Source organism: Primulina eburnea, chromosome 6 (genome assembly GCF_022965805.1).
Source record: "Primulina eburnea isolate SZY01 chromosome 6, ASM2296580v1, whole genome shotgun sequence".
Lineage (NCBI taxonomy): Eukaryota > Viridiplantae > Streptophyta > Magnoliopsida > Lamiales > Gesneriaceae > Primulina > Primulina eburnea.
Window position 1 is genome coordinate 31115745 of NC_133106.1, and position 16899 is coordinate 31132643.

At 34.4% G+C, this 16899-nt stretch overlaps 2 protein-coding genes across 2 annotated transcripts; one reads left to right on the plus strand and one right to left on the minus strand.

Moving 5' to 3' along the window:
* The first annotated feature begins 2200 nt into the window (after positions 1-2200).
* LOC140834234 (uncharacterized) lies at positions 2201-5239 on the plus strand. The gene is made up of 6 exons (XM_073198981.1): positions 2201-2339; positions 3100-3162; positions 3247-3326; positions 4089-4197; positions 4282-4441; positions 4510-5239. Exons 1-6 carry the CDS (start codon positions 2337-2339, stop codon positions 5007-5009), a joined length of 915 nt encoding a protein of 304 aa, XP_073055082.1. The 5' UTR covers positions 2201-2336; the 3' UTR covers positions 5010-5239.
* Positions 5240-12845: 7606 nt separating this feature from the next.
* Positions 12846-14995, minus strand: LOC140834235 (transcriptional repressor ILP1-like). The gene is given in 6 exon segments (XM_073198982.1): positions 12846-13196; positions 13320-13609; positions 13704-13998; positions 14475-14646; positions 14649-14675; positions 14678-14995. Coding segments are annotated over 6 exon segments (1164 nt in total). The 5' UTR covers positions 14865-14995; the 3' UTR covers positions 12846-13003.
* Positions 14996-16899: the final 1904 nt, after the last annotated feature.

Sequence of the window (16899 nt, forward strand, 5' to 3'; positions counted from 1 at the left end):
AATTTGAGTCAACTGCAGTGACCAAGTCCAAGACATTTACATGTTTCTCAAATAAAAACGATATATACAATTGTGAAGATTGGATATATGAATGTTTGACTTCCTCATAAGATCGACATGTTTGACTACCTGTTCTGCGTTGACTTGCGCTGTACAATTTCCATTTTTTTAAAATCAATGGTTTGCAAATTTTTGAGGTCTCATTTTCTTTCAATCAGGCATACTGAATCGTGTTCGTAGGTATCAATAACTTCGACCAATTTATGTACTTAAATGAACACCATATTACATCTATATAAATACAAAAAAACTCCTATGAGATTGTCGCATGAATCAATTTTATATGACGGATCTCCGACATGACCTTATGCCAAAAATATATATTTTCGTTGTAGATTTGAATTTGGCTCATCTCATTACCCATCAATGATGTATCACTCATCTATTGGATATGATGAAATATATCCAAATTTACATCCAATAGATAAGTCATTGGTGGCACAGAGGTAGACACGGTGGGTAAGCATATCAAAACTCTGGTAGATGAGATCCTACCTATGTGGGCACTCACTACACTCACTTCATTTCCACGGATAAGATCTTGCCACACATACAATTCCAAAAAAAAAGTGGATCATATATATGCATGGACAAATCTTGGTCATCCATCCTATCATGGAGGCAATGCCCACATGGGTGGGATGAAATAAACCCAAAACTCTATATATAGTACAATTTTGATGTGTTGTATGTCAATCATATCTACCTCTGTGTCCACAATTGAGGTGACACTACCTATTTGATATGATAAAACCCTATCTTCACCATTACATCATTAAAAAAAATAATAACTCGGGTAAATTTAAAACCCTGTCTTCAACATTACATCGATATATTTATCAAAATTCGATGAATGTTGGGGTTTTAGTTGTCGGATTTGTAAGCCATATAAATAATCATTGATCTTTAAAAGTTGAAGTCAATTATTAAAAATATAGTCTTTCAAATTGTCAAGTATTTGAATATTTCAACAAAATACATCGACATAAATAAAGACTACCGTGTCTAGCGACTTTGCTTAATTGTCCATGCAATATTTAATATTACGTGAAACATTTAATATTACGTGAAACGGTTGACCTTACTTTGGAGTTTACAATTGCCCTCATACAATGATGTTTTAAAATTTGCTTCCATATTTTTGTGTTAGTTTTTTACATATTTTAACCAGAAAAATACGGCTTGTAGTAATCAATTAGATTATCGTGATGTTATACTTAGTCAAAGTTAAAACTTGTCGACGAAAGCTTGACTTACGCTTTCGGTTAAAAATAAATCTAGAAATGAGACTAGATCAAGTTATAGTAAATGATTGACGAGTCCAAATATCGATCTCACATATATTAATATTTAATTAGTATTTTTTTATCACTTAGCTTAAGCTAAGCCCAAACTAAATTTTTTTAAAGGGTATTTTCATGCTTTTCTTGTAATATTAATTTACTCAAACTTGAGTTGCGAATTGGAAGAGTTTATAGTTGATCTGATCCAATATTAATATGAGTAGGTCTCTTGTGAGACGTTTCATTAATCTTTATCTGTGAGACGAGTCAACTATACCGATATTCACAATAAAAAGTAATACTCTTAGCATAAAAAGTAATATTTTTTCACAGATGACCCAAATAAGATATCCGTCTCACAAAATACGACACGTGAGACCGTCTCACACGAGTTTTTGCTTATTAATATTACCCCGACAAATTAGTATCTTGTTATGTTTGTTATAATCTCTAAAATACATTTATTTCTTTTAGTTTTTTATAGTATGAAAAATTAAAATTATTTAAAATATTTTTTTTAAAAAAATATTAACACTTAGAAAATTTGAATTTTGATTTTTAATTTTTCAATCTTTTTTAACAACAGTATTTATATATAAATAAAAAAAAATTATTCTCGGACCCTGGCTCATCTCATAACAATGGGCCCAAGTCCGTAACACAAGTCCATTTGAAGTCTTGGTTTTGGATGGGTTTAGCATTTTACTCGAATAGGCCAGGCCGAAATTGTCCTCGGTAATTTGGGTTCAACATCGACCATGTGTAGTAAGTTGTACATCCTAAAATTACATAATAGCCCAATAGAATTTGGATTGGGCCTGGGTCGAGAGGCCACTAATCGAACGACGTCGCGGCATCTACTTTTTCAGCAATGATTAAATTCTCCCCACTCGGAATCCCTCGCATAATATTATCGAGACCTTCGCGGAAAACTAGAAATCAACAGCTCGCCTTCTTCAAATCAGATCGGAAAAAGAGAGTGACTATCACAAAATGGTGCGTAATTTATTTCTTTTTTGGTTTACTTAATGGTTTTATTGCTGGATCAGGATTTATGATTTGTGCGGTTATGTATGAATTGAATTCTCGGTTTGAACTTTGTTTTAGATGTTTTTACCCCGATTTGTTGGCTGGTTTGAAGGATGGTGGAAACATTAGCCACTCTTATGAGATAATCGTTGAATTAATTGCTTCTCCAGAGTTTGAGTTGAATAGGGTTTGAGACATGAAAATGACCTAAAACTGACTTAGAGGTTGAAATAATTCTAGGTGAAATTTTCATGAAAATAGAAAAATTGATGTTATTTTGGGGGGATGGGACTCTGGAGGAGGCTCAGTTTCCTTGTCAGCCTTCTGGTTCTATATATCCCTCTATGCTTGTTGTACTTTTTTTAAAAATTTGTCTGGGGATTTATGGAAATAATACGTTTGATTTGTGAAAAGTGAACGATTTTGCAATGAATGTTCAGATTACAGGAATGAAATTTGAATTGGATTTCTATTGATTATAAATAAGATGAGCTTCTGCAAATTCGTTCTTTACTAAAAATATTCTATCTTGAATTTTGTTTGAACATCTTGCCTACAAGCACCGATTGTTTTATATATTTTCCACGTTTACAAGGAGTTATAAATTGTTATTTGCCTTAATTTACTTCTTTATATGTTATTCCACTTGATTTATTCTCTAGGATTTGGTTTTGCTTAAACTTTTGTTTATCAAGTGATTGAAAGTGAATTCGTTTGGTTTCTGCAGTCATCTCTTGCAGCTGCAAGGGCAGATAATTTTTACTACCCACCGGAATGGGATCCAAAAAAGGTACTGTGTAGTGTAATTCGTTTAATTGATTGTCATGATTAGTATGTACATATATTCCATATTTTTATACGCTCATCTCTTCAGGGTGGGCTGAACAAATTTCATGGTCAACATGCTTTGAGGGAGAGAGCAAGAAAAATCGATCAAGGCATCTTGATAATAAGGTAATGCGTTAGGCAAGTTTAGTGATTAGTTTCTTGTTATTTTGTTTTTTTTTCTGAGGAACTGGCCTATAGAAAAATTCTTGTAATTTTTTTTGTTTAATCGCAATTGCTCGACAAGAGAAATGTACCGTGGCATTTTTTGGATTAGGATTCCCTTTGGGAATTTTCACAGTAGAGCTGAACAATCAGCTTTTAGTCCATTTTGAAAGATGCTCCTGGGTGATACAAAAACGATGAAATGATACCATGAAAATTTATGGCCAAATGTCTCATTGATTATGAGAACTGTTTAGAGATTGGAATTTCCATGGAATGCACTAGCTTGTTTCGTGGACAGACATTGTCATGTAAATTTTAGTTTGTTTCGATGAGGGCAATGTAGACCAGCTTCCCTCCATACAGGCAAAAGAGTTTTTTGATACTTCATGGGGCAGTTGGTCTGACACAATTTAATTTCCTGTGACTGGCGTAAGCATATTCATATCACAATTTTATCAATTTAAAAATGAACTGTGTATTGTGTCTGTCACAATTATATTGGCGGTGAAGAGACTCGTGACTTGTAATGGTAATTATTATATCATCGATGAAAGCGTCCGAGTTGAAACCAATAACAAATGATTGTGCATCTCATCAATCATGCACTAAAGGAATAATTGTGTCTTGCAATTGACACAATGATTGAAAGTGTGTTGTGATATCTATAGTGTGTTTAAGATGCTTAGGATGATGAATTCATAACTTATGCTCTTGATTTTACAGGTTTGAGATGCCTTTTAATATATGGTGTGGTGGATGTGAGTCCATGATTGCAAAAGGTGTGCGGTTCAATGCTGAGAAAAAACAAGTGGGAAATTATTATTCTACAAAGGTATACTGTTGTTTAACACAAATGCTCAACTAGTTTTCGTGCATTGTTGCTGTGGATGGTTATAGTCATCTATGCTGTTTCCAGATATGGAGCTTTTCAATGAAGTCTGCATGCTGCAGACATGAGATTGTCATTCAAACAGATCCGAAAAGTTGCGAGTATGTGATTATTAGTGGAGCTCGAAAAAAGATCGAGGAATATGATGCTGAAGATGCTGAAACTTTGGTGCTGCCAGTGGAAGATGGTTAGTTTTCTTTGATAAACAAATCAATCTCGTATGTCATAAAAACATAACCTTATTGTCGGTTTCAGATAAGAACAAGCTGGCAGATCCCTTTTACCGTCTGGAGCACCAGGAGAAAGATATGAAGAAGAAGAAAGAAGCTGAGCCAGTACTGGTGCGTCTTCAGCGAGTTTCAGATGCCATGCATTCAGACGATTATTCCTTGAACAAATCACTGCGAGCCAAACTTAGGGATCAAAAGAAAAGAGTGGCTGAAGAAGAAGCTAGTTCTAGGAAATCCGGATTTGGTTTAAGACTTCTTCCTCGTTCTGAAGAGGATGCCGCGGCTGCATCACGTGTTAAATTTGCTACCAAGTTTGAAAAGAATAGAAAAAACAAAAGGGCACTAATTCAAGCCGCCTCAATTTTTTCTGGACCATCCAGTTCTTCGGAGTCTGATAAAAGACGCTTGGAGCTGGAAGCTAAAAGGAGGAAGATAAATGCGTCATCCGTGTCAAAATTGTTAGTTGGAGGATTCAAGCCATCATCATGGGCTCAGGGTCCTCCTGGTAAGTTTACCAGCCGTTGAACCCCACCCCACCCCACCCAGCTGTGGATTATAAATTGTTTGGTTCACTTGGAGATGTAGGATTGACACAAATAATCCGTGTGAAGTCTGGCCGATAGTTAGTAGTTGCTTTGAAGTCGAGATTAAATTTGCAGTTTTTGTGTATATGCTGTACCTGCCATGTACAGCCTTTATTATCTGTTGTATTATTTGTACTTTTAAGAAGGTATTGACTGATACCTAAAATGTCACTAATTATATTATAGGGCATAAAACCGGGAACTTGGAAGCCAAGTGCTTGAGCACTGTTTAGGCTTGAAAATACGTCATGACAGCCTGATACTGATGTCATCAAGAACCCATATTACCTCGGAATAGTGGTGATAATTTAAATAAAGTCGACTAACAAAATTAATAGTGCCGACCGATAGTGCTGGTGTAGAAAATGGGGACCAAAATGGAGCCGTGCGTGTGACAAAAAGGGTCGTCTTCTTTTATCGATAGGGCAGATCGAATACGGAGTGCCATATGATGAGATCTTTGCTATTGGAATGATTTGATATATCATGAACAAAAGATGATAATTGTAATTGGATTGGAACACATCACATACATTCTCTGCTTGAGACCAACTTGTGCTTGGTAAATTTCGTAATAGTAAATAAAATAAAGCGTGTCGGTATGTGTATTTTTCAGCAATACATATTATAGGATTAAAAAAACAATTCATATTATATAAAATAGGTCTCATGTGAGACCGTCTCACGGATCACAATCTGTGAGACGGGTCAACCTTACCCATATTCACAATAAAAAGTAATACTCTTAGGCTGCGTTTGGTTGGAAGGATAGGAAGGATAGGATAAACTAATGATTAGTACGTAAAGGATAAAGAAAATGATTTTGGTAGGATTGTAATATATGGTGTAAAATAATATTATGTTTGGTAAGATTTTTAAGTGTAGGATAAGTTTGAATTTTTGGATGAAAAGACGAAATTGCCCTTCCCCTTCGCGACGGCGGCGGCCGGTCGGAAATGGTGGCAGTTTCCGGAAAAAAATCCGTCGCTATTAGCGACGGTTTTTGAGAAACCGTCGCCGATCTGGTTTTGAATTATTTTGCTTACTAAAAAATTTGACATTTAGCGGCGGTTTGAAAAAAAACCGTCGCTATTTGCGACGGTTTTTTACAAACTGTCGCTAAACAGCTGTCGGCCGGCGGTCCATCGCCTGTCGGCCGGTGCTCGGCCGCGGTTGGCGGTCCGTCGGCGGTCGACCGGTGGTTGGCCGGCGGCGGTTGTGGAGGCGGCAGTCGGTGGCGGGAAGTGGTGGTAAGTTTGATTTTAGGCGGGAAGTGGTGGTGATTTTGAATTTAGGAGAAGGGTAAAATTGGAAAAATAGGAGGTATTAAGAGTGGGATAAATAATCCTAGGGGGTGAGGAGGTATTATTTTAACCTACCTAATATAACCTAATCATTCATAGGAGGGATTGACTTGGTTAAATAATCACCCCAACCAAACACCGGATAGAGTAGGATAAAATTATCTATCCTACCCAATCACCCCAACCAAACGTTATAATATTTTTTCGTGGATTATCCAAATAAAGATCCGTCTCACAAAATACAACCCGTGAGATCGTCTCACACAAGTTTTTGCCTATTATATAATAATAATAAATAAAATTTTATATTGAAGAATATTTTTGAGAACAGAAGATAAAGATTGCAAAAGTACTTGATTATTCTAGTCTCGTGTTGCTCTTGAATCTTGATATTACATGAATAGGGTGTGACGCCACACGAGCATGTATATTCAAATGTTGTGGTGTAACCTATATTTTTTCTTAAGAAAAATTGAAATTTCAGACTTGTAAGTTGATTTGTTTTTTTTTTTTGTTTTAGTCATGTTATTTTTTAAATTTTGATTTTCATCCAATAACTATGATTTTTTAGAATATATTTTAGTTGGAAGACATTAATGATATTGATTTTCTCTTATATGACTCGTATGACAAGAATAAAATCTATGTTATGCACATTAAAATTATCTAAGCAACATAAGCTACTGAGGATATGATTGCGTCAAATAAATAACATTAGGTAGATTTAGTGGTCTTGCACACAAAAAAAGACTAGAACAAAAAAAATCTCTTTGCTACATAAAAACTAATAAAAAAAATTTCGTTTGCTGGATGAAAATTAAATTTTGACAAGTTATAAGACTAAAATCCAAATCATATCAACTCACATAACGAAAATTAAATTTACAAATTTTTAGTTTTGGTCGACTTTTCTCCGATAATCTTGAAGCCAAAATCCTTGCATTTTGTTGTTGATTTTTGTTTCATATTTTTTCTTATCTGACTTGTACAAAATAATGTTTTTAATAAATAAATCTATTTGTAGTTGGTCGAATTTATAAGACAACAAAACATGATGGACATCAATACATTTATTTTGAATATTGTCGTAGGTAGTGCCTTTGTGAATATTGTCGTAGGTATTGCGCATCCCAATATTATATATGTGCTTTCTGAATATTGTCGTAGGTATTGCGCATCCCAATATTATATATGTGCTTTCTGAATATTGTCGTAAGTAGTGCCTTTGTGAAGAGATCTGATGAGTTTTCACTTGATTGAATGTGACGAACATCAATACATTTATTCTTCTCTAGCTCCTTGGTGAAAGCGAAGAACTTAGGAGGAATATGTTTAGTTCTGTCGCTTTTTATGTATCCCTCTTTCATTTGAGCAACACATGCAGCATTATCTTCACATAGTATCACAGGCTTCTCGTCGAATGATAATCCGCATGAGATTTGGATATGTTGGGTCATTGATTTTAACCACACACATTCACGACTTGCTTCATGTAGTGCAATAATCTCCGCATGATTTGATGAAGTTGTTACGAGCGTTTGTTTCTGTGAACGCCAAGATATTGCAGTGCCTCCACGAGTAAATACATATCCAGTTTGGGAACGTGCCTTGTGTAGATCAGATAAGTGTCCAGCATCAGCATAACCAATTATACTTGGATTAGCATCTTTTGAATACAAAAATCCCTAGTCTGTCGTTCCTCGTAGATAACGGAATATATGTTTAATTCCGTTCCAGTGTCTCTTTGTTGGATATGTGCTAAATCTTGCCAACAGATTCACGGCAAAAGATATATCAGGCCTTGTAGAATTTGTAAGGTACATAAGGGCACCGATAGCACTTAGATATGGTACTTCTGGACCAAGAATATCTTCATCATCTTCACATGGACGGAATGGATCCTTTTCTATGTTTAATGATCTAACAACCATTGGAGTACTTAAAGGATTTGATTTATCCATATTAAAACGTTTAAGGATCTTTTCTGTATAATTGGTCTGGTGAACAAACATTCCACACTCTTTTTGTTCAATTTGTAAACCCAGATAATACTTGGTTTTTCCAAGATCCTTCATTTCAAATTCTTCCTTCAAGTATGACACAACTTCTTGAATTTCTTTATCCGTTCCAATGATGTTTAAATCATCAACATATACAGCAATAATTACGCATCCGGATGTTGTTTTCTTAATGAAAACAAAAAGGCATATTGAATTATTTACATATCCCTTTTTCATCAAGTGATCACTTAGTCGATTGTACCACATTCGACCGGATTGCTTTAACCCATATAATGATCTTTGTAATTTCACAGAAACATTCTCTGGGTTTTGAACTTTGTGCTTCAGGCATCTTAAATCCTTCAGGGATTTTCATATATATATATATTACTATCAAGTGATCCATATAAGTAAGCTGTAACAACATCCATAAGACGCATTTCTAAATTTTCAGATATTACCAAGCTAATCAAATACCGAAACCTAATTGCATCCATCACAGGAGAATACGTTTCTTCATAATCAATTCCAGGCCTTTGAGAAAAACCTTGTGCAACAAGTCGAGCTTTATATCTTACTATTTCATTTTTCTCATTTCACTTTCGAATAAAAACTCATTTGTATCCAACAGGTTTTACACCTTTAGGTGTAAGGACTATAGGTCCAAAAACATTACGTTTATTTAGCGAATCCAATTCAACCTGGATGACATCTTTCCATTTTATCCAATCCTGCCGATTTTTACATTCACCAAAAGATTTTGGTTCATGATCTTCATTATCATTTATGATGTCGATTGCCACATTATAAGAAAATATATCATCAATTTCTTCTATATCTTTTCGGTTCCATATTTTTCCAGTATTAATGTAATTGATAGAGATTTCATGATTCTCGTCAGTTTGTGGTTCTGACAGAACATTTTCATCATCATGTGTTTCTTCAGGAACACCATTCTCTATTTTGTGATCATCATCTGTTTCTTCAGAAACATCATTCTTTATTTTGTGATCATCGTGTTTCTCTATGAATTTTCTTTTTCGAGGATTTTTATCCTTGAAACCGACTGGCCTTCCACGCTTCAGGCGTTTAATGACATCATGAGTATGTTCCATTTGTTTCTTTGGAATTTCAATTCGAGCAGGGGCATTTGCAGCATGTATATATGATTTAATTACCCCTTTTGTGTCTGCAAATGCATCTGGTATTTGATTTGCTATTCTTTGCAAGTGTACAATTTGTTGTACATATTTTTCACATTGTTTTGTTCTTGGATCCAGATGTAACAATGATGATACATACCATGTAATTTCCTTTTTCGGTATGTTTCTGTTCTCCCCCTAACATTGGGAAGATTTCCTCATTAAAATGACAATCAGCAAAACGTGCTGTTAACACGTCGCCTGTCTGAGGTTCAAGATATCAAATGATTGATGGACTATCATAACCGATATAAATTCCAACCTTTCTTTGAGGCAATAGGCACATACACCATACATACAAAAATTCTCAAATGAGAAATGTCTGGTTCTTTACCAAATGCAAGCTACAATGGGAAGTATTTATGATATGCACTTGGTTTGATGCGAATTAATGAAGCAGCATGTAAAATTGCATGTCCCCATATAGAAATAGGGAGCTTTGTTTTCATAATCATTGGTCTAGCAATCATTTGCAGACGTTTAATCAATGATTCGGCCAATCCATTCTGTGTATGTACATGAGCAACAGGATGCTCAACAATGATTCCCATAGACATACGATAATCATTGAAAGTCTGGGAAGTAAATTCACCAGCATTATCAAGTCTAATTTTCTTGATTGTATAATCGGGAAATTGATTCCTCAATTTTATTATTTGAGCAAGTAATCTTGCAAATGCAACATTTCGAGTTGACAATAAACATACATGTGACCATCTGCTGGAGGCATCAATCAATACCATAAAGTATCTGAATAGTCCACATGGTGGATGGATTGGTCCACAAATATCACCCTGAATACGTTCAAAAAACATTGGTGATTCAGTTTGGATTTTGACTGGTGATGGTCTTATAATAAGTTTTCCAAGAGAACATGCTTTACATTGAAACTTATTATTCTGAAAGATCTTCTGGTCTTTCAGTGTATGACCATGTGTATTTTCTATAATTCTTCGCATCATTGTTGAACCAGGATGTCCCAATCGATCATGCCAATTGGTTAATATCGAAGAATTATCAACTGCCATGTTTGATTCAATGAGACTTATATGTGTATAATGCAATCCAGTAGGGAGCATTGGTAGTTTTTCAATCACATATTTCTTTCCTGATTTATATGTGATAAGACACATATATTTCTCATTCCCTTCATTCATTGTTTGAGTGTCATACCCATGAGAATATATATCATTAAAACTCAACAAATTTATTTTCGATTGTGGTGAATATAAAGCATCATTGATCAAAAATTTTGTACCATTAGGTAACAAAATTGTGCTTTACCACATCCTTTAATCAAGTCTACAGGACCTGATATTGTATTCACCGTTGTTTTTGTTGGTTTTAGTTCCAAGAAATATCTTTTAACTCGGAGGATAGTGTGCGTTGTACCACTATCGGGTATGCAAACTTCAGCTTTGCTCATAGCATTTTCCATATTTGAATTTTGTTACCTTTTTCTTCTGTTTGGAGCTTGGAAAAGTATGTAGGACTTTTAGAGCTTCGTGCTGATAACGTGTTGTGAAAAAGTAAAAATTTATGGTAAAAAGTAAAAATCTCAAACTCTCAAAATTTACCAAACTACACACTTTATAATATTTTTCTCTCTACTCAATTGTGATTTTCTTTACAAATGAGAGATCTATTTATAGAGTTTCTTTACACATAATCCAACAATAAAATTCATAATCACCTACATCATCACACACTAATTTTCAATATTTACAACTCTTATTTTCAACATTCAAATATTCAATACACACATTTTAAATTATTTTTCAACAATGTGCACCTAATTAAAAATTTCTAGTGATGGTTTAAATATTTCAATATACTCAGTGATACTAGAAGTATTTGAACTGGTATTATCAAAGAAATTGAAAAACTTCATAAGTTAAACCGCATTCTTCTAAAATAACAAATATTAAGTTGAGAAATTTTTTGTACTCGGTGTGTTTCGCCAAAAAAACTTCTATATGTAAGCAATTTTTTTTAATGTTTCAGAAATTATCAATCCAATGATATGTGTAGAACTGAGCGTTTGCCGCTTTACCAAAAGTTATAACTAGTAGTAATGGTGCAATTCAAATCTTTTAAACTGCACAGTAGCTCAAGCACCACGGTTCGATCGCTCTACTAAGCAGAGACAATTATTGCACCCAACAATATGTAATACCAATATATGAGCAACTTTTTCAATGATCACTTCAAATATCCGAACACAAAGAAATTTTATTATTTAAACTAACAAATTCTTTAATTAAATCTTTTTTTTTTATCAACGACTAATTTTTTAAGTCCGCATTTGAAAGTATTTCGTGTGATAAATCTAATAGAAAGATTTGCACTTGTTGAAATCTAATTTTCTAAACAAAATTTATCACTAAACTAAGACAAAATTGTTCAACTGTATAAAATTTAACCGTTTCTTCTCTAAATTTAGCTTCGTCAAAATTTAAAAATTGAAAATCGTTGCCTGATTGAGAAGAGAATACCCAAATTTGAGTTTAAGAACAACCAACACCAATTATACTGGATGATTTTTCTTCATGTGTCGCGTCAAAATTCTATCACCACCTCTTTGTGGCAATTTTTTTTTAAGTTTTCAATCAATATTTGTATTTGGCTTGCATATCACTAGAGCGAAACGTCATCTTTTCGAAATGTTTGATGACAATATCTCTGTCTATCGGACGAGAGACCACCCTAGTTTTACTTTTAGTCGTTACCGGATTGCTAATATTTTCTAAACTTTGATAATGACATGTTTGTTGAGACTCTTGTTCCCGTTTATCATGTTCCTAACCGGAAAAATCAAGATCATAACAATCGGCAATGAAGGAAGGAAAATCATGCAAAGAATTTAAGGGACTGTTTTGGTTTTTTTAAAGTGTTTCACACCGAAATATTTAATATAAAGGGTCTAACATATATTAATAGATATAATATGGACTGAAATTTTGCCCTTCAACTATAACATGCGAAACACTTCATTCTACATTTATATTTTTCAAATTAATATAAACATCATAATTCATCTTGAAGCCGATAAAAATATACACTTATGTTCAAAAAGGTTATTAAAAAGCATTAATACATACTGCCACATAATTATTAAGGAAAATCATTATCTTCAAAGAATTTATATTACCTGGGCTTATTTCACCAAGTAATGATATTACTCTATCCATCTCGTGATCCTGAAATTGAGATTGAACAATTTTTCGTAACCATCCCATCCCTTCTTGGCCAATAGAGCACCACAGCCAAATCAAATAAAATCATGAAACTGCTTCCAAACAAGAACATCTGCACATCAGTTAGAATAAATTCAAGAAAAACCATTAATACGCTCGTGTCAACGAGCTCGGTTGAGCGTGCTTGATACAAGTATACTATTGTTAAACTGTATAGAACTTGATAATCAGATCAGAGTGCCTCTTTGAGATTAAACGTTCTTGATAAAGCTCTTGCATGGTCGTATTCATTCAGCTCCACCAGCATTTTCCTCAACCGTCTAACGAGTTTACCAGTTTCCGTTTCCATGTTGCCGGAGACGAACTTTTTCTCTAGTGTTTTCCCAATCAGCAGCAAATAGTCCACCAAAGCCTGCAACTTTCGACTACAATGCCAAATAAAACAAAAACAAAAAAGTTTATAAAAACGGACAATCTCGAGAAATTATCCAGTCTAACAAATTGGAAAAAGCCTTCAAGCAACTCTGAGTAAACCGTATTTATCATACCTCCGATCCCCTGCAACACTTGGACCCGTCCAAACGCCATTCATTGAAGCAATGACTCTCTCAGTTCGGAAGATTGCATCATGAATATTAGAATGTATGACGTGAAGATGCGGAAGAATCTTGCCACACAAAAGTTCATCGAGAGCAATCTTCTCCAGCACATGCATAGAAAGAATTTTATTCCACAAGCATAAGTTTCTCATCAACCGAACCGCCGTACCAAACCTATATGCTGCAACTCGAGCTGCATTTGATACAGTGTTCATTTCGACTGGGCTCCATGTTGGGACCTATTAATTATAAATCAGAGGAATAAATCGTCTAAAAAAAGAATTTAATTGATAGTCTCACAAATACATAATATGAATTCAAACTAAGCGTCACCATCAGATCAGCTACAGCATTAGTCAGACGATCACGGAGCACAGCTACCAAGTCCCCAAGAGCCGAGCTGGAGTGATCTACATATCTCACGACCAAGTTCATAGCAGATACAGCATTGGTTGTTTCAAGGGTACTAAGCGTGTCCCAACAAGAACTTAATTGATGGTGCAGAATAGGGATTGCAAGTTTATCGACCAATACAGGAATAAGATTTGCATCAGAGTCAGCCTCAGAATCATCCCTTCCATTTCTATTTTCGTTTCCAGGTACACCATAAGCAAATAGCACGGAATGCCTGGAATACACCGAAATTACATAAACATGTGGGATAGAAAAATATGAAATGTTATCAACTCACATAATTAGGATTCAGCACTACCATCACTTGACTCTAAAGAGAACTCTTTGGGAAAACATAATCAATCCAAAAACCACTAATTATCAAGTATCATAATAGCATGGCAAACAATCTTTGTGATGTCAACGGACACCTTCAGAAGAGAGAAGGACTAGAAGAGATTTGTTAACATAATTACATATTAATTTTTTGAGATACTAAAAAGCGTTAGACAAGTAGCAGCTAGTGCAGATATAGGCAAAGTGGTTAGCCAAAATTGATAACCCATCAAATTAGGTGAAAATGAGCAAGATACCTCAATTTTCTGACTATTATACCTATGCGATTGTACAATGATTTTTCCATGCCAAAAAATTACATCAATGATTTTTCTATGCCAAAAAATTACATCAATTGTTTATGAAGGTACTTACCACGCCATATCAATAAAGTCTGCATCTTCATGTAGTGGATCCCACTTCAGAAGCTCCAGTCTCACATAGGGAGAGAATATAGATGGTATACTCAATGCCATATAAGCATCGAAATAGCTTGATGCATAAACTTTCTTCCATCTATCAAACCTTTCTACCACTATTGAAATTGAGAATATTCCTCATCTGCATCACTAAAAATTTATCCGCAACCTGAAGCAGTTGATTACGGGTTGACTCATATGCTGTACTCTCACTATCACTTTCATCAGTGCTCGATTCTCCTTCCATTTGTGAATAAAAATTATCGTTTTCGATGGACAACTTTCTTTTAGAGTCGGATTTGGCTCTTCGTCTTTGTCGAGCTTCAGCCCTTCTTGCCATATCCATTCGTTTTTTAAGATTCAAATCTCTACCAAGGTCATCCAGCTCTACTGGTGCATTTTTTAACGCTCTAGAATTAGAAGACGCGGCCACTGCAGCAGCGATTTTTGCCGAGTTGCTTCCTCCTTTACGGAATTCTGCGCGTACGGCAATTATAGCCTGTTCTATTTCAGGAATTTCGTCATCATTATCTGCTGCTCTTCTTTCTGCAATGGCCCTTGCCTGTTCTTCATGAAGTTTTTTGCATTTGTTCTTCAAGTTCTTCGATGAAAGGAGCTTTATGCTACAAAACGGGGAAAAAAATTGATATCAATAAAGCCAACCTATCGGTCACCACGCAAGAAACAAGTAAGATAAAAAACGCCAACTTGCAACACCGGTAACCACAGCACAAGCATCACCCGATATTTGCAAATCATATGACAGAATGGAAGGTTGAGTAAACAAAAGGTTTGAAAAGTATAAACACTTCATAAACCGACTTGTCCAGTAATTGACCACCAATAAGTTATCTTTTAGTAGAAGGGGAAAAAGTCAACTAACAAAATGTTAATGATAATTGTTTTAACCCACAAAGTGTTGCATATATAAAGTCATCAATATTTGCCCTATGTTCACACAGGATCAGGTAAACATTACTGCGAGGGAACAAAAATATAATTGCTTTTCCTTCACTCCTCCCACTCTGTCTCCAAAAATAGAAAAAAGTAAAAGAAAAGGAAAATCCGAGGAAGAACAATCTAGGTGAAGGCAGAAATCTTAGAAGTTACAAGGGAAAAAACTAACTGAAGTCAACTTAAATAAACCAAACATTCACTTATCCAGATATCAATTATTCAGTATGTACGGTGGTGATTTCAAGCTTACGGTCGATGCAACATAGTTTCCCAACTGTCAACTAAGCTGACTAAACCAAGGGTATAACAATATGTCCACCCCATTGTTCTGAATTGTCTTTAACAGTGATGGTTTTATATTCTATGTCACAATATTTTCTTCAATGCAATCATTTTGCAGCAGTTTTCTCTTAGATATTTATCATGTCATCATGGATTTCTACTTCATCCACAACTCATGCAGTGGAAAAGGAGAACAAATTCAGAGTAGGTAAGATACAGTACCCTCGAACTAAGAAAGAAAATAGTGGTCGGTTTCGTGGCTCTAAGCTATGGTGAAGAGGTTATGGTGGATACGGCTCACGGCTAGGGGCGTGATCGAGGTTTTGCATACTGATAGTAAAGCAGGTGTTATAATGAGATCGAAACCCGAAGGTTAATCTTGTCCTACGGGATAAAGTGATTTGATCTTGCTATTGATGGATATAGAATCTTGGCCACTCTCGTTGTATGTATGTATGTTGTGGAGAAACCAATGGGAAATGGTCTTCAGTGTAAATGTACTAAAATTCTTTTAGAGAAAAATATTACATAAGTTCGCAGAAATTTTGTAGTTCGAGGCGATCCATTATATGTGGCTTCCAGTTATGTTTGGTAATTTGGAAATTGCGGGGAATCAGGCAGCCAATTTTAATTACTATGAAAATTCCTTGGAGTAATTTTTTGTGTTGTAGGTAATTACATCGTTTGAAAGCTACTAAAAATGTAATACTTTTAACATGTCTTGACACGATCTGATATGCTTAAAAAATCATAATTGTTTATATTTATATATATATATATATATATATATTATAATTACTATATATTATTATATATATTATAATTTATTTTAATCTATAAATTTCGATTATAATTTGATTATTCTATATAATAAAACAAAATCACATTTTAAAATCAGAACTTTGTATATCTTATCATTTACACATGTTTAGCAATACAAAGTAATATAAATACAAATCATGCAACTTAAAAATTCATCAATAATTACTTGATTTGTTATATAACATGTAAGCAGAAATTTAAAATTATAGTCCTTAGGTTTTCTAATAATAGAATAATTTGAATCAATCAATCCAACCTAATTTAATTTATAAAAAGTATATTTTGGAAAAAAATTCGAAAAGCTTTATGCTTACTTTTCG